We start from the raw sequence: 19,458 nt of genomic DNA on the forward strand, positions 1-19,458 counted from the left end.
TTCATGGTTACTCCCCATTCAATACGAAGTATTATAAAGAATCTAGTCTTGTTTTTATAGGAGTGATGACATAGTGATGTCCCACTGTACTTTGTGCAATTCCAGGTTCAATGTCTTTGCTGCCCTGCTTCCCTGCAAAACTGTGGAGACTGTACTATAGAGTCCACTGTCATCTCATCCAAGAATCCTTTTTCCTGGTGTTCCAGTAAATGCAATGGCTCCATTGCCACTGGGTACATGCATACTATTTTTTTCATAACATATTTGTTAATATATAAAGAAGTCATTGACTACTGAGAAAATTTCTATTTTGATGCATTTTTCTTTGATTAGCTCATGAAAAAGTATCTTAGTTCATCGTGCATTTCATTGTTGAAACAAAAAGGCAAATACAAGAGTAGTTAAGATCACTGGCATTGGAGACAGAATACCTATGTTGACTCTTTACTGGCTCCACTATTAATTATAATAGCTGTGTGACTTTCAGCTCATTACTTAACCTCACTGTGCATAGGTTCCTTCATCTTGGGAATGCAAATGCTAATAGTACTTACTTCATAAAATTATCATGAAGACAATAAATTCATGCCAAGACCTTAGACTTTTTCCCCTACATAGAGTGAGTTCTCAGTAAATGTTCACTATTAGTCTCTAGAAAATACCATAAGCTAAGATATATCAGAAACACCTTTACTCTCAAACTGTATAATTTTTCTAGTAATTACTTTAAAATTTCAGTAATGCTTTCTGTGAAGTTTTCAGTAGTATTTGCTGACAAAAGAACACATTTAATCTGCTGTCCTGTGGTTTTCCATGTATCACTTTAGGCATGTTTTACCACAGCGGGAAGCAGGAGGAACAAGTATTTCACTAAGAGTGTGAGGCTTCACCATTTTTTTTTTTGGCAGTCCAGACTTGTGAGGGGAGTTTATTTTTACATTGATGATTATAACTCCCGTTTCCAAGGACCACATTAGCCCTAATGACTGAAAAACTTAGGCAACAGTCACAAAAATTTTGTTATTGTATATTTCAACATACAGAGGCTTTACCGTTTTTGCTATAATGTCAGAAACCTCAAGGAAGCCTTCTAACTTTTTATCAGTAAGCTTACTATGTGTAGTCTTACATGTCATAACTTTGAACACAATTGTGAAAATCATAAAAAGTTAATCTTCACATTATGGGTGCTCATTCTTAAATATCTTGCTTGTCCTGATGGCTTCATTAGCTAACGTTTTGAGGCAAATTTCCACTTGTTTCGAGACTTATCACTAAAAACAATAATAAGCATAAATCCATTTTCAAGCTTTCTTCTTGTCAATTTCTCTCTTTTGTCACATCTAAATGTTTTTTATCCCTTATGCAGCCAACAAAGAGCTCATCCTGGGAATAAGGGGTCAGTGCTGTTCTTTCCTCGTGTTCTTGGGCTTACGTTATTCGCCTTGTCCTCCATCTCCACTTCCTCTGCAGGAGGGTTTTTAAGTCACTTGTTAGATTCTTTAAGAGTTAGTTTTGATAAAGCCAACAAATATGGTCCATAAGTCATCAGGTAAACTGCAGCCCACCCCGCGCCCCGCCCTCTAAGCTGGGAACCTCACTGTGCCCTCAGGATACCCTGGGCATCTGGATCAGTGATGTCAGTCCAAACACCTAACGGGTGTTCAATAAATGTTTGCTGAATTGATCTGAATTAATTCATCGGTGTAATTGATGTATTTATAAAAGGAAACCTCAGTCCTACTTTCAAAGTGCTTTCAACATAGAGAGCTAGTAAGAGACTTTCCCTAAAACAGCTTAACTTTATTAATACTTTTCAATAGGTGTAATGAAATCATTACATTGGTGGGCTTTCAACAATCAGTTGTGGGAGGGAGCATGTGCTTGGTAAATTCTGTAAAATGCGTTGAGGGTCCTGAGTCCTAGTTCTCTTAGGATCCTGGTGAGTTACTTCATCCCTTTGGATTTCAACCTCTCATCTGTGACATGAGGCAGTTAGGCTAGATGATTTTGAAGGTCCTTTCTAAACTAGCATTTATCAATTCCTAACCTGCCTGTCTTACAGAATTCAATAGTTTCCTTGTTTGTAGCATTTTCAAAAGAATCCTAATTTTGTGGTAAATTCATAAATAGATGTCATTCATCTTAACTCCTGTTTTCTGTGAAATGTTTCCTTATCTCTGCTTCTCTAAACTTCAAATACCAAATCAATAATGTGTCATTATAAGCTCTGATACAGGAAATAAAACAACCTAAAACAAACAACCTCCCCCAAGTGACACCAAAAGCTCAACTCTCTGAAAGAAGTCTACAAAATTGATCAACTAAGTCTGTAAAAAATTTGTGTACAAAATTTAGTATTGGTCTTAATTATAATTAACACAATTATCTTCTTTTCCTACCTTTACAATAATGTTCCTCATATTGCGAGACTAAACAAATATTTGCCTATAGATACTGAATTCTGAGTGTTCCTAGATAAATAGAAAGAAAAGAAAAGAAAGACGTGTTGGAACTTAGATGTTTCCTGAGTCCAATTCCTTTGTTTTTATTATACCACCCTGACCAATACTAATTTCTGGGTCCCAGCTGTAGGCATTGCTATATAAATACAGAGAAAAACACTTCATATGAGTTTCTTGGAATGTTGAAGGCAAATGTGACAAACCATAAGAATAATTACTTGGAAAAAATAATTGAGGATTTTGTGCCGTACTTTATCATCAAGGATATTAAAAAATCACAGAGAATACCCTCGGAAAGATGATTTGGCTCATGCCAAGAAACCAACTTCAGATTTCTCTAAGAATTGCTGAAAATCTGAAGAAATCAGTATTAAAAAAATTACACAGAGCAAAGGTGTTTCTAATGTGTCTTAGCTTTTGGTGTTTGGTAGAGTAACAGCTAATATTTACTAAGAACTCACTGTGTGTCAGGTAAGATTCTAAGCACCTTTCACAAATTTATTTATTTAGTCTTCACAACCATCCTGTGAGGTAAGCATTAGCAGCTCATATCAGCTGCATAATTGGACCTTATCCATTTCAATAGCTAAGGCCTAACAGGACCTGCCAGGCATGGTGCACTGACGAGGCGTGAGAGGACACCTCCACGCAAAGCAAGGCAACAAGCAAGTGCGACATGAGAACTTACCACCTGTCTGAAACAGCTCCAGTTTTTCCTGGGACAAGATCAATCCACTCATGTAAAGCACCAACCACCATTCACTCTATCTAAACATATATCCTCTGTTTGAAAAATGGCATTTTATTCTGTCTATTGGAAGTAATAAAATCTGGCCATTTTATATGTGTCAACATAGTCTGCATTAAAGAGGGGTGTCCAGGCAGAGGGTGCTTCTGTTTAGCTTTCTGTTGTAGAAGATGACACATCAATGTTGAAAGATAATCTCCTATCATACTCTCATGAGCATTACTGGGTACTTTTTAAATGCATTGATGCACGATGGAAACTTTTCTTCACAGACCTTATTTTTTTTCCTCTTACATGAAATTTTTGCCATGATTCAGTAGAATAACCAAGAAAAACAAAAGTTTCAGAAATTTTTTCAAATATGTTTTATGAAACATAATAAGACCTTTGATCCACTTAGAGCTTTTAAAATTCTCAACAACATTGCCTGAATCTAAAAGGTGTACATTTCCACACACTGGGTAAATTAACATAAATGGGAACAACCCTTCCAATGTCCTTGCAAACCAAGGAAAGATTAAATTTCTGTAGTAAACAGAATAATTGTATGCTTCAGGGGGAAGGAAAAAAACACCAGAAGATCCCTGGTAGCTTCTGCCTGTAGGCATGTTTTGAAACCTTATAAGGGAAGGACCTAAAATGCAGAGGATTTGTGTCAGCAGTCATATATTATGACAGCGATATGTCTGACGAGTCTTCCATCTTTGACCTGTTTACACAACGATAGTTAATGGAAGAAGAAAGATCCTTTTTCAAGCTTCTAAAATTTTAACCTTTTTCAAGCTTCTAAAATTTTAACCAGAAAAGCATTGAAGTGAACGAAATAAAATACTATTTCTCAACTGACACACCATGTGCTGAAGAACAAGACAGCTGCCATGAAGTTGTTAGGATGGTCTGTGTATCCTAGCAACCAACTACCCACAAAAAGAACCACCTCATGAATGAAATCCACTTACTACACACAAAGCTGGTCTGTAGCACCCTGATAGATGGCTCTGAATAGAGGAAGAAGGTAGTGCATTTCTCCGAAAGGCTTTGTCTATCTTACACTGGAGGGGGTTTTGCAAATAAATCAGCGCACACCATGAATCACTGTCACACTCACACAAACTCCAGTGTACTAAGTATTCTGAGAAACACTTGGGAAATCCAGACACTGAGAGACATTAGCATGGCCAGGCTTGGGAGAATCTGAAAATCAAGGTCATAAGAGAAAACAGATGCACACACCAATTCAAACTTCAGACTTAGAAAAGTCAAGAGGTGACGAGAACAGAAGTTCCTGCCTTGCATTTGGCTAAAATGACTGAAGTTTCTATACATTAACTAATTTCCAGCATCAAAGGAAAGTTTTGCATGATGACATTAAGGAAAAGATCTCCTAAAGAAAGACATACATGTTTTTACATATATTATTCCACAACTGCCCTCAGAGGTTAGTAACATTGGTCATATAAAATAAAATGTGTTTTCAGATATAGAGAGATCTTTCGAGAAGTGTAAAGGTCCCTTTTGCTTAATGTAATTTTTTCTTCTTCTACACCTGACAAAAACATCACTCATCCTTCCAGGCCCAGATCTCAGTCATCTTCTTGCTATGGGTCCCAGAAAATGGGATAGCTGGGGACATGACTGGAGTGATGGTATGCAAAGCCAATATGTATATTAACATTATTGTTAGTAAAGAATCTCTAAAATAAATCTGCATTCCTGGTTCACCTAATATCCAGGTAATACTCCCTTCATGGTAATCCTCCCTTTGTTCCTGGTTCTTTCTTATAGTTAATTCTAACATCAGAAACTATAACATAATGAAACTAACATTTTATTCCCTCACTGTAGTATTGCTCAAATTTGGAGTTATTACTAAAACTTAACTAAACACTAAACTGCTTTACAGAATTTGAGAATTTCTTGAAAAATACTGAGATATTTCTTGAAAGAAAGTACATGTTTAAAACTGACCTGGACATTCTGAAAAAGTTCTCCAGCTATTGAGGCTAGCTAATGAATCTTTAATTTTTTGGTTCAGAACGCTACAAAACGACTTCATTAAAATAATTGCTGAAATATCTCAGATCAGGTAATTTACTCATATTAGAAAGTTACTGGCTTCTTTTCCTATTTTTCTCCACTATAATCAAAGTGACTAAAAGGTTAAGAATGTTGAGCAAATTTTAGAAGACTTGTTTTCCAGGTAAGGAATTTTTGTTTCCTTTATCTGAGGTCTAATGTTTGATTTTTTAACAGTCTGGATTAAGACACAATATATAAATTAAACTAAATAAATTAGTACAATAGAATCTACAAGTCAATGATTAAAAATAAGAGAGGACAGGCTTCCCTGGTGGCTCAGGGGTTAAGAATCCACCTGCCAATGCAGGGGACACGGGTTCAATCCCTGGCCCCACAAGATCCCACATGCCATGGGGCAACTAAGCCCGTGCGCCACAACTAACGAGCCTGCACTCTACAGCCCACGTGCCACAGCTACTGAAGCCCGCATGCCTAGAGCCTGTGCTCTGCAACAAGAGAAGCCACCGCAATGAGAAGCCCACGCACCACAGCAAGAGGTAACCCCTGCTTACCACAATTAGAGAAAACCCCTGAGCAGCAATGGAGACCCAATGCAGCCAATAAATAAAAAAATAAAATAAAATAAAAGAGGAGACATAGTAATTGCTTCATAATCCAAACAACTTGATTCTCCTAATGGTAGACCGCTAACTGGGGAATAGTCTGCCCCTCTCATCTTCACCCTTTGGTGGCTCTCATCCGTCCTCCTCCCCTTTGGCCACATCACTGTGGGGCCACAGTGCTCGTGGAAGACAATCCCTCCTACCTGCCACTCATTCTACCATTTCACCTGAAACGTGGGACCGGCCTTTTTCTCATTTTCCTCCGCGCAAGTGAGATCAATCTCTAACTTTTACTAAGACCTTTAAAGACTGGTGATTAAAGACTGGTGATGAATAGAAAAGCAAAATAACCCACCTTACAGTCACTGGCCAAGGTCAGACTTAAGGAGGTCTCTTTTCAAGGCAGGGCCCCTACCTCGCTTCTGACCTGGGTCCACCAGGCCAGAGAAAGGGCTCCCCCAACCCTGGGACTCCGCAGCCCCTTCCCAGCCTGAGAGTTCAGGAAAAGTCTCCCCTTCATGTGGTATTCTCACCACCTGGGACCTGTCTCCAAGGTCTTCTGTCTCAAACTTAACATTCTCCCATGTGGAAAGAAAAGCAAAGAGATTGGTTTATCCTGTGACCAGAATTTCTCTTCTGACAAACAACTGTTTTATTTTTCCTAAAACACTCGTGTACTATTGAGTAATTTTTTTAAGGTTTTTAAATTATTCTTTATAAACAGAGGCCTAGGATACGATCCAGCAAACAGAATTGGAGGAGGAAATTTACAATGGTCATCTGAAATAGATGAAGGAGACCCAGAAAAAAGAACTAGGTGTAGATCAAGGTCAGTGAGAGACAAAGAGGGGCGGCTACACATGGCGGGAGGCAAGCGCTCAAGAGAGGATGGTGGGTAAGTCTTTTCCACACAGAACAACTTACTTAACTTTTTTTTTTTTTTTTTTTTTTTTATTATTTTATTTTATTTTTTTGGGGGGTACACCAGGTTCAATCATCTGTTTTTATACACATATCCCCGTATTCCCTCCCTTCCTTGACTCCCCCCACCTCGAGTCCCCCCCACCCTCCCCACCCCAGTCCTCTAAGGCATCTTCCATCTTCGAGTTGGACTCCCTTTGTTATACAACAACTTCCCACTGACTGTTTTACGGTTGGTAGTATATATATGTCTGTGCTACTCTCTCATTTCGTCTCAGCTTCCCCTTCACCCCCCGCCCCCTCCCATACCTCGAGTTCTCCAGTCCATTCTCTGTATCTGCATCCTTGTTCTTGTCAACTTACTTAACTTTTAAGTACTAGAGTGAAAAACATTTTGTTCCAGTTGTTTGATGTGCTGGATCAGGATGTGACCTTTTTTTTTTTTTTTTTTGCCCCCAAGGCTTCAGTTGCCCTCACAGCCCAAGACACTGGCTCTTTTCAGAAGTGAAACAGGGTGGTGTGGATGTGAGGTGATGGAATGTGGAAAAGGCACAGCGCGTGAGGGACGCAAGGCACACAGTGGTCAGTAAATCAGTGGAAGGACCAAGTGGACACAGAGCCTCTCCTTCCACATCGCTGTCCCCGCCCAGCAATCCTCCAGGATAGAGGAGGGAGACACTGGGTTTCTCCAGAACACGAGATGAGACACAGACCACTTTTATTTAAAAATCCAGCAGGCCATAGAGCTTTGGAATTTATGAAACTCCAACCCATTCTTAGGGATATTCTTCTGGCCCTTATGGCAGAATTTCAGGGCAACTCTATTGCAGGAGGGATCCTAAGCTAGCCAACTGGGGAGATCAACTTTTATTTCTACCATTACGTATTCTGAAAGTCACTCACTGTAAATAACTCCCCTTTACTTTAAAACAAAATTAGCAACTCTTTTGCTTTTCTCTTCATGCTTAAGTGGAAGGAGCTGAACTAATAAGGAAGAAGTATAAAGCATTTATTCCATCATTTTACTAGTTCCCTGAAATAGTCTCTCCCAAGTAGGATGTGTATCACTTAGAGACTGTAAACTGGTTCATTATTGTGTGGAAAGAAAATGTTAGAAACATTATGTGTTATATAATGTTCATGATATTAGTATATATAACATGTAACTGGTAAATAAACGTGTATTGGGAGTGTATGTCCACATTTTAAATTTTTTTACAGATGGAAGGGAGTTTGGAGACTACTGATGTTTAAAAAAAAAAAAAAAAGACCAACCATTTATTCCATACAAGGAATTACTTCAGATGGATTTTTATGAAGGCTAATTTGTGGATGATAAAGTAAGATTTTGAATTTACCTAAGCCAAATTAATAGTTCATTTACTTTTGATGGGAAACAATTATTTGCTCTACTGTGAAATAAGCAAATAATTCTCACCTTCCAACTTCTAAACTGAATGTCAAACAAAATGGACAACCCCCAACTAGCCCCAAAATGTAAATTCATTTAAAGAACTAATTTATCACTCCTTTATATGCCCTCAACAGCTTTACAAATCTTAAAGAAATTGGTTCCAAGCATAAGGAAAAATAGTAAGAAATTTAAATACTCACTTTCAAGTGGCTTGTTTTTGCTGTTGTTAAAATCACTACTGGCAAGAAATCTAACAAGCAGACTTACTTTGCACTCAGTGGAATTTTTTATCTGTTGATATCACAGAAAGACAAATATCGGAGCTGCAGTTCCACAAGAGCACTCACTTAAACCAGTTTGATATGGTTTTATGTTTTTAATAAAGTTTGTTCTGATCACAAAAATACAAGTTATATATGTTGAAATTATTTTGATTACAAATTGTAATGTTAAAAACTGTCATCGGTTTTTTCAATGTGGCATTTTTCCACGTGTAAAAGAAATTCAGTTGTTATAGAAGAAACTGTCATATTTAGAAGATACTACTATTACCACCAATAAAATAATGTTAATGATAAAAACACTAATAGCAGCTAAGACTATTGAGTGCTTAGTATATATGCCAGGCTGTTTTGTGTGCTTTACACGTATTAACTGAGTGGTCCTAAACCCAGGCTGCCCATTATGCCTGCTAGAATCCCCAAGGGAGAGTAACAGAAAAAGATGCCCAGATCCCACCTCCGGAAGGGACTCGGACTCACCCTGACTGGGTGCTAACCCCATTGGTGGTTCTAATGTACAGCCAGCATTAAAAACAAATACTTTAACACAATCCTGACACCAGTCCTCAGAGGAGGGGGTAATTACCTTTATTTTACAATGAGGAAAATGAAACACACGGTTCACAAGCAGGAGAACTGGGATTTAAACCCAGGCAGGCAATCTCCAAAATTTAAGCTCTTTACCACTAAGCTCTACTATCCCTCAAAGACCACAAACCACTGAGTGCTTAGAGGATGGTTTATTCACGTGGGATGCATAAAAGATCATTCCTGTAATTTCTTTGCAGTTAGAGTTTTTGAAAAAGCTTTTGCATAACTCTGGCTGAAAAAAACAAACAAGATGTTGATCATGGAATTACTCTGGTTTGCCCTTGACGGGGAAGCTGACCAAGCCTTAGCCGGTGCTGAAATCAGTGATGTCACAGTTTACTGCTAAAAGTGATCTCTCTAGTTGGCTAACTAGTGCCCCAGGATCCACCCTGCAGCCAGCAATCTGAGGCTTGGCCTGTACTTCTTCCTCACTCTCATTACCAGGAAAGGTCATATAAATAGTGCAGGTACTGACATCAGACAGGAACAGTTCCTTTTCAACTGCTGTTTCTCCTCCAAGGCAAATAGGCTTCAAAGTTCAGAAACCAGTCGCCCGCAGTTTTCCTTACTGCTCTCCTTATGTACTGGACCTCAGACAGAAGCTAACAGAATACTCAGTTGATTTAAAAAAAAAAAAAAAAAGCAGGAGGTGTTGGGGAGGGGAGAAATAAAAAGAAACCCCAGTTCTGTGTTGTTTCACTCGGTTTCCCTGGCTTGCAGTCACATGCAAGACAACATTGCATAAAGTCACCTGAATCAGAGCACAGAGCATTTTTCCTACTGGGTCAGGCTGGCTACAGGTAGTCTGTCTCAATGCCAAGAGCAAGGAGTAAGGCAAGTAGGACTTAATTAGAGGAAAAATAGATGATGGCACCGTATCTATTTAGAGAGAAGAAATACTATCCTCTGAAATGCATGAGGCATAGGGTGTGACCCAGGCAGTTATCAACTAACATGAGACGGAGTGTAAAGTAGGGGCTTTAAACCTGTGACTTGCAAGGAACAAGGGAGCAAAGAGGCAGCGTCACAAAGTGGCATCCAGACATTCCAGCCTCTGTGGGGTCTGTGTCATGTCACTGCAGTGTTCAGGTAAGGTATCTTGGGATATGATTTGATCAAAGAGATGTAGTCAAGATACGGAGCCAAGAGAACATTTATTGAGCACAGTCTGCTAGCCTCCGTGGTACATTTCACATGTTATCTCATGGAATCCCCCCAACAATTCTGAAAGGGGCTATTATTATTTTTCAGCAATATTCCACTATATCTCAAGGATTAAGCGGGTAGCATGCATTTGAAATGAGGTATGTTTGCTTCTAAAACCTCTGTTCCCGCCACTCTGTGACACAGTCCCCCTAACTCATTGTCTCTATCCTGGGCTTCAAGTTTATTTCTTCAAACAGCCTCAGTGAAGGCACTTCTGAGCCACTGGCAGGGGCGGTGAGAAGCAGGAGGTGCAGACTCGCTTGCTAGCAGGGATCGGGTTGTTCCCCGAGACTCTAAAGCCATGAGTAGAAGTTCATTTTCATAGTACGTTTGCTTTCTCAGGTTCTGCTTCTTGACTGGCTCCCCCTGTCTCCCCGCATCCCATGCAGATGGCAGTGCCTGACTCTGGTCACTTGCCAACTAAATCTTTCCCACCCCAAAGACAGTCCAGTCCACTTGACATAACTATGTTCAAAAGCTCTGCCTCCAACAGCTGAGGAACAGGCTTGTGGGTTCATTTTTGTCTTTTGTCATTCCCTTTCTGTTGCTATTCTTTAGGGCTTTGATTAGCAGAAACACAACTCTATTCATTTGGCAAGAATTTACTGACTATAGGACTTCCCTGGCAGCCCAGGGGTTAAGACTCCACGCTCCCTATGCAGGGGGGCACAGGTTTGATCCCTGGTCAGGGATCCCGCATGCCCCATGGTGTACCCCCCCCCAAAAGAAAAATTTACTGAGTATATACTGTGAGAACGGAAATGTTCTAGGTGCTGGGGACATGGAGATAATTAGGACTCAGTCCTTCCTTCCAATACCCTAGGGTTCTGCTCACCTGTTCCAGTGAATGCTGCCTGGTAACAGAGCCCTGACTTCCTCATTGGTAACTTCCTTTACGGGACAGCCAGGACAGAAGCCCAACGTTAGCAGTTTGGCTCAGAAGTGCTCCCTTTATTCCCACTGTTTCGTGCTATTTTCCAGAGGCTTCTCTTCTGGAAAATTTACTGTGCTTCCCTCAGTCTACCTCTTCTGGGAGCCTCACCTCTTCTCAAAAGGGCAAAATGACAAGAAAGGAATATCAGGGCAGTTCATGGTCTGTAATGGATGGAAATGGCTACCTTGTTTGAGCAGCAGGTTGGAGACCTACCCAAGGATTAAATTAAATGAAGGCGGGGGGGGGGGGGGTGGGGGGGCGGGGGGGGTGGGGGGGGGCGGGGGGAGGGCCAGTGGGAAGAGACATGTTTTCAGGCAAAGTCTTTACTCAGGACTGCTATTTTGCATTCAGTAGAACTCCCTCTTACTCTTGATTAAAAACCCATTTCATATGGGAAGGGTTGTGGCACATTGCCATTTCTTAGTAGTTCCCAAAGTTACAATGCACCTGTCTGAAAACTGGAGCTGCGTCAGAGCTTCAGAACCAGTGGTGAGGAAGAATGGGAGGAGGTTTAACTTGAAACAGCTTAACTTTCACAATGATAGAATCACATTTGTTCCCAATTCCCTTCCCATTTTTCACTGGTTTTTTTGCAGCCTCTGAGTTCTTACACAATCTATCCGAAGGAGGATATATTTTCTTTATGGCTTAGAGACAGGTTCAAAATTAAAAAAAAAAAAAAAAGCCATCTGTTTCCCCAGTTTCCCGTATGAAGCTAATCAACTAAGTATTTAATCACTCCTCATGTCAGAATCAAGACAGGTTTATGTGAAATGTTCAGCTAGTTAAAAATGAGACCTATTCACTTACAGACCAGTTTGAGAGCTGTGATTATAGTTAGTAGCAGATTAGCTCTAACGGCCAGCATGAGAAAACAAAAAGGGAGCAAACATACACACCCAAAGACAAAAAAAAAAAAAAAAAAAAAAAAAAATGCCCACGTATACAAGACGGAATGACAGGTATCTGAGGGCAGTTTCCGGGAAGACATGAACTCCTTTTGATGGGATTACTTACCCACACACGTAGAATTCCCATTTCCTGAGGGAGAGCCTTCAGGACAGTTCCAGCGCTGCAATGCCGAGAGGCTAACAAAACTAAATTTAAAAACTACCGGCAACAGAATGACAAGGAACAGCAGCACCATCTTGATGGGCTTGAACTCTCCGTGGAAAATCAGTTGACTTTGCTGGAGCGTCGCCCAGGCAAGGTGGGTCCGTCCGACCCCCAGCGTGTCCACCCGGTTGGCCTGCAGCCCTGGGGCATCTTTTCCTCCGCTGCTTTGCGGTTGCCCTCTAGCTCCTTCTCCTTCACCTCAAGACAGCGTCCACATGCAGCCTGAAGGGGACACTCCAGGGAAAGATTTCTTTATCTAAGTTTTTGCGAGGCCGGTAAGAAATACCTGACACCCTTATGACGAATTTCTCAGAGTTTAACAACCGTGCACTGAAGGTCTGCCGCTGACGTCACTGTGACAGGCAGCGTGGCAGGGCCAAGGCTAGAGAGAGGGGAAAAGGGGAAAGAATGGGTGGAAAGTTCCAGCCGCGACCCTTGATGAGGCCGAAAGAAGAAATATGGACGTAGGATTCCTCCCCAAACACGATGTCCCTTTTTGAACAGTAGAATGACTCCCCTTTCCTTTTTAAAGCCTGCCTGGCTCCACCCCTCTCCTTTAGTAACACTTGAGGGAGCCTCTGTTTGCAAATGCGAATGTGGGCAATTCTACACTGCAGGAAAGCAGGCACGCCTGCCAGGGAGGAGATAGATAGCTGGCTAGTCACCATAAACATTCTGGGCAGAACTGGGGAGAGAGCAAGGAGGGGGCTGTGGAGCTGCTCCTGGTGCCTTGGAGGTACCTGCTGAATACTGGCTATGTTTTAATATCTGGAAGGATGGAGACAGAGCTAAACCATGTCGTATAAATCAATGGTGAACAGCACTGCTGATAACGCAGGCTTAGAGCAATTGATCGTTCACCTGAGCGATACTAAAGAAAATGATCTTCAACTCATTGTTTGAACGAACGTCAACACCAGCGCACATTCCTGGAGCTTAATCTATCTTTCTCCCTCCTGTACATTTTATAGCGGAATTTGAAAGATTATTCTTTCTAAATCAAAGGGAAATCCCTGACGCCAGATGAAGAGCTACAGTATGCACAGACACCTTTTCTTTCAGCAGGACCATAATAAAACACTGTGAGGGGCCAGGAGTGCAGGGAAAGCAGGGGATTGTTATCACAGAGCCGTGTTGGAAAAAATAAGCTAATAGCACAAAATCTGGGAAGCCCTGAGAATCCAGCAGAGCTGAATGCTGTTCCTTCTCAGACAGTTCAGGCTCTCTTTTCACATCTCAGTGACAGAAAATAAAAGCTCCAAGTGTGGAAGAGCTGTCTCCTTGACCACTTTCTACTTGGAACAGCAGCAGTTTTTTCTTCAGGAGCGCACCCAGGACCCAGAAATATCCAGCTCAGGCAAACCATTTACACCAGACCTGATGAACAATGGAAATTTCTGCTAATTTATGTCATCTGCGAAAACAAGCTTTCATTTAAGTTGCCCAGAGGTAGTGTTCCAAGTGCTAGTCAACGTGTAGATAAAGCGATAGTCACAAAAATAAGTCACACTAGTGGACACCCCTTATGGAGAACGGGAACGACTCCAAGCCTGTTACTCACATTTAATTATGTCCTCATCGTTCCTCAAACACTGGGTCACTTTTCTGAAATAGCTAAAGTCAGGATTCCTCTGATTTCGGCCGGCCTCTGCCAGGCTACTCTGACCCCTTACAGGAGAAAGAGACCCTAGGGAGCAGCAGAAGTCATGTGGGGGGGGGGATTCATGGAATATTCCATTGCTTTCTGGACTCACTCAGACTCAGGACTCAGAACGAACGTCCTACAAATACCCCACACTGAGTCGCTAACCTTGTTAGCGAGCTTCCCCTCCAGCAAATGCACTGCAGGTGACAGCAGTAGAAAGGGCTTAGAGGACAGTCTGTGTTAGTGGAGAAGAGAGAGAATCACGTGAATCAAATATGAAATAATCCACAAGTATATTCTTTGGATTTTGGTTTTTTGTTTCTGTTTTTATAAATTTTTTTAATTAATTAATTTATTTATTGGCTGCATTGGGTCTTCTTTGCTGCACACGGGCTTTCTCTAGTTGCGGTGAATGGGGGCTACTCTTCGTTATGGTGCGCGGGCTTAGTGCAGCAGCTTCTCTTGTTGCAGAGCATGGGCTCTAGGCGTGTGGGCTTCAGCAGTTGCAGCACACGGGCTCAACAGTTGTGCCTCACGGGCTCTAAAGCACAAGCTCAGTAGTTGTGGCTTACAGGCTTAGTTGCATGTGGGATCTTCCTGGAGCAGGGATGGAACCCAGTCCCCTGCATTGGCAAGAGGATTCTTAACCACTGTGCCACCTAGGAAGTCCCTCTATTTGGATTTGGAATCTCTCATTTTATTTTTTGTTGTAAAAAGGCTTGCTTTCCAAATTACATGTCACTTGGGCTGCTGTTGTCATTAATGTTGAGCATAAGCCCCTTAGGAGATGATGGAGTCAACATGGGTAAGGTAGATGCAGAGACTGGTGACTCATGTTAAAGGTCAGTCCCAGCTCATCCACAGACAACCTAGGGTTGCCCAGATGGCAAATACACAGGACAGGGCTACCACCTAGAAAGGACATCCAGAGATGTTTAATAAGTCCATATTCTTACTTCTAAATAAAACTGGGCCTCTCCTGGACAAATGATCATCCTCCTTATTTTAAAGTTGCCTAGAAATCTATTGCAGTTTTATGGGTTTGAGCTGCCTTATACCTTTTAGTTTCAGGGATTGAGTTAAATTAACTAATTCATTGATTAATTAAAGAGCTTTATGTGATAGGGCACTATTTGGAGTACAAAAAATAGAACACATGGTCCCTAAGTTCAAGACCTCGCTGAGGGGCGCAGAGCAACTAAGTCCGTGAGCCACAACTGCTGAGCCCACATGCCGCAACTGTTGAAGCCCACGTGCCTAGAGCTTGTGCTCTGTAACAAGAGAAGCCACCACAGTGAGAAGCCTGTGCACCACAATGAAGAGTAGCCCCTGCTTGTTGCAACTAGAGAAAAGCCCTCGCAGTAATGAAGAACCAAAACAGCCAATAAATTAATTAATTAATTTAAAAAAAAGACCTTGCTGAGGTTGATTAACCACCACAACAAAGAAGAGTTGATGAGTATGCGGTACTAAATGGCCAGTCACCAAGTATTCTGGGGGTGTCAGGAAAGAAGGGGAACTGTACAAACTCTGTGGACCAGAGCATGTGGCAAAGCTTTCTGGAGTCATTAGGAAGCCTCAGATGGCCATGGAGAAGGAGCAAGGCCATGCTGACAGCAGGATTTGGGACAGGACGAAGAAAAAAAATGCTTGTTTATTAGATCTGCAGATGCTGAGGTGATGGAGTTGGATGGGAGGAAACCCTGCTGGCAGATCCGTGAGGGGGTTAGATGTTAATGGCAAGGGGACAGCTCTGAATGCTTTTAAACATGAGTGGACATCAATAGGAGAAGGGAGGCTTTTGGGAGACATGTTTATGTGTGCTGGTCATCATTTTAACTCTTCAGATAAAACTTCCCTATGAAAGCACAAAGCACTTAATTTGCCTGGCTGTACACACAGCTGCTATTAATCATCACCACCACCACACCATCAACAGATTGCTTCCAGTATGTTAGGCATATAGGAAGTACAGATGCTTTATTCACATTGCTTCCATTCCTCAACACCACCTTGGGTGGTGGGTATTATTGCCCCAGTTCACAAGTGAGGACATTGAAGATCAGAAAGGCTGAGAATTTTCCCCAGTATTACACACATTTATGGAGAATATGAATTCTGAAGTTATGATTCTCTGCTCATTAGATGGTGTTTTTGATCAGAATAAACAGGCTGGGATATCATCAAAAGAAAGATGTATATGATTGTCAGAAGTGACAAGGCAGTGCGTTTTGGTAGGAGTGACTATTACATATCCAACCACAGAAAGAGTACACAGGTTTATTTCACAGTCCACTTCTGTCAATAAGCATCAGTTGTATCAGGGCAGCTCCTACAAGATTTGAAAACACTTTCTTGTTCTTCAGAAAGAAAGTTGTTGACATCTGTCTGGCATTCTTAGTGATTCATACATGGCAGAGATTGAAATAATATTAAGGAAAAAAAATTAGGATCCCAGGCACAGGAGTTAGCTATCAAGGGCAAATTACAATTTATCAAGATATGAATACCAGATATAAAAACTGTATTGAAGAAGGGCAATTGTGCTCCTTGGTTTTTATTAAAATAAGTTGAAAACTTATGTCCACGAAAAACCCTACACCCGAATATTTACTGCAGCTTTATTCATAATTTCCAAATTTTGGAAGATGTCCTTCAGTAGATGAATGGATAAGCAAACTGTGGTACATCCATACAATGGAATATCATTCAGGAATAGAAGGACATGAACCATCAAGCTGCTAAAGCCATGAGGGAATCATAAATGCATATCGTTACGTGAAAGAAGCCGATTTGAAAGGCTACATACTGTATGAATTCAACTACATGACATTCTGGAAAAGGCAAAACTATGGAGACATGAAAAAGATCAATGAGGGACTTCCCTGGTGGCGCAGTGGTTAAGAATCCGCCTGCCAATGCAGGGGACACAGGTTCAATCCCTGATCCCTCGTCCTGGAGGATCCCACATACCGTGGAGCAACTAAGCCCATGTGCCACAACTACTGAAGCCCACGCACCTAGAGCCCGAGCTCTGCAACAAGAGAAGCCATGGCAATGAGAAGCCGGCGCACCGCAACTAAGAGTAGCCCCCGCAGACCCAACGCTGCCGAAAATAAATAAATAAATAAGTTTATTTAAAAAAAAAAAAAAGATCAGCGATTGCTAGGGTTCGGGATGGAGGAGGGATGAATAGGGGGAGCACAAAGGAGTTTTAGGGCAGTGAAACTATTCTGTATGATGTGATAATGGTGGATTCATGCCATCATACATTTATCACAACCCACAAAAGGTGCAACGAGTGAATCCTAATGTAAACGGTGGACTTTAGTTGATCATAACACATCAATATTGGCTCCTCAATTGTAGCAAATGGACCACATTAATGCAAGGTGTCCACAGTAAGCAGAACTGGAAGGTGGGGCAGGGGAGGCAAAACGTGGGAATTGTCTGTACTCTGCACAATTTTCTTTGTAAACCTAAACCTGCTTTTAAGAAACATAGTTTATTAATTTTTTTAAAAAGACATAATACTATGCTTAATGCATAGATTAAGTAATGCCATGCTTCTAGCAAATGAAATCAGCTTTTTTAAAAGTACTTGGTAAACAAGAAGTAAAAGAGAAGACCTATCCACGCTCCATCTTTCAGCGAAGTCCACCCCAGTCACCTAGAAAAGTTCCTCTGATTAAGAGGAAGAAACAAGCCTTCAGAAACCAGGTATTTATTTTTAAAAGAGCGTAACAATCCATTATATATAATTCCTAATTCTGTGAAGCAGTAACAAAATTTAAATTTAAAAAAAAAAAAAAAGCTCGTTTTAGACTGCAATCTCAACATGCCTATCAGTTTGCAACTTCGGGAGTTCCCTGGGTGAAATTCAAAACTGGCCTCTGAACACAGAGCACAGGAAGAGACCAAAGAAAAAGGCAGACCACTCCTGATCATCCGTGGCAGATTTAATAAGTAAGGGAACTTATTTATGAGGCTGGTCTTGGGCATCCACAAAATGAGTAAATCTTCACACTTACCCCCTAGAATCTTAAAATTTTATGTAGAGGCCTTAACTGAGTTCAGTCACGTATTCCATCCAGCTGATCTCAACAACACATTGTTCTCTCAAGGCTGTGTCCTTGAAATGGCTCTGGCTATGAGAACGGTGGGCACAACATACATTCCAAGGGCAGGGGAGGGCGTGAAGAGGCTCAGGTCAGCTGGTGGTCACGTCCTCTTGATGACCTCCTCCAACAATCCCTCCTTCATTGTTCTCTGTCTAAAAATGTCAAAAGTTAATGGAAAGAACTCTGACTTTTCTATCATACACAATTCTGTTGTCCCTCGGTATCCGCAAGGGACTTGTTCCAGGACCCCTTCAGATACCAAAATCCAAGGATGCCCAAGTCCCTTATATAAAACGGCCTCATATTTGCATATAACCTACACACATCCTCCCCTATACTTTAAATCATATCTAGATTAATTATAATACCTAATACAATGTAAATGTTATATAAATAGTTGCCATCACATGGCATGTTCAAGTTTGGCTTTTTGAAACTTTCTGGAATTTCTTTCCACATATTTTCCATGAAGGGTTGATTGAATATGCAGATGTGGAACCCACAGATATGGAGGGTTAACTGTACAATCTTTCTCCTGACCTTCAATTCTGCTGAATCTATAGCAAGCATAGTTCCATTAAGTACAGAACATTTGAAGGCTTGACAAGAATACTAGAGATGCTATAAATTATATATAATCTCATATAATTAAAACTACTTGCTAGAAACTAATGAAAATGCAATCCATAGTTTGCAGCTCTTCCTTTGCTCTTATTGTTTATTAAACTGTGCAGTATCTTCTCTCCCTTCCTCTACCTTCAGACAGAAATTGTGTGAAAATAATCATGGTTTACAACTTAAAATTGGAAAGGTGTATAAAATAGATGGTGGAGAGAAAATATTTGAGTAAATGATATATTTTTAAAGTTTCAAATACCAGAGAAACAAAATTAATTAAGTTGCTTTCATTTGGTTTTCCCAGCCTGACTTCCGGTTGAGATGCTTTCACATTTTATTTTAAGTAAAATTTATACAAAGTGAACAGATTTTAAATATAAAATCTGGTGAATTTTGGTAAACGTATATAGACATTAAAACAACACCTCAACCAAGACAAAATGTTTCCACTGCTGCCGAGATTTCCCTGTGCTCCCTCCAGTCAACCACACCCACGTCCACAGGCAACCATTGTTCTGATTTCTATTGTCATAGGTTAGTTTTCTGTTCTTGAACTTTATAGAAATGCAGTCATACGGTGGGTTTGCTTTTGTGTCTGACTTCTTTTGTTCACAATAATACTTTTGCTATTCATCTGTGTTGTGTGTATTGGTCCTTCATTCTTTTTTAATCTCTGGAAGTATTCTTTTGTATGAATAGATCAAAATTTGTTTATCCATTCTCCTGTTGATGGACATTTGGATTCTTTCCAGGTTT

The 19,458-nt window shown here is 40.8% G+C and overlaps 1 protein-coding gene across 3 annotated transcripts in view; it reads right to left on the reverse strand.

Annotated features, from left to right (window-relative positions):
- Nucleotides 1-12,971, reverse strand: part of EGF (epidermal growth factor) — a 101,074-nt gene extending 88,103 nt beyond the window's left edge. Inside the window, exon 1 of one of the 3 annotated variants that reach the window (XM_057706239.1) lies at nt 12,220-12,971. In XM_057706239.1, the coding sequence (XP_057562222.1) occupies nt 12,220-12,349 (130 nt within the window). In that variant the 5' untranslated portion in view covers nt 12,350-12,971. The remainder of the gene's footprint in view (nt 1-12,219) is intronic. The other 2 variants (XM_057706237.1, XM_057706238.1) reach the window with 2 other exon arrangements.
- Between the last annotated feature and the right edge of the window lie 6,487 nt (nt 12,972-19,458).

Source organism: Hippopotamus amphibius, chromosome 13 (genome assembly GCF_030028045.1).
Source record: "Hippopotamus amphibius kiboko isolate mHipAmp2 chromosome 13, mHipAmp2.hap2, whole genome shotgun sequence".
Classification (NCBI taxonomy): Eukaryota; Metazoa; Chordata; class Mammalia; order Artiodactyla; family Hippopotamidae; genus Hippopotamus; species Hippopotamus amphibius.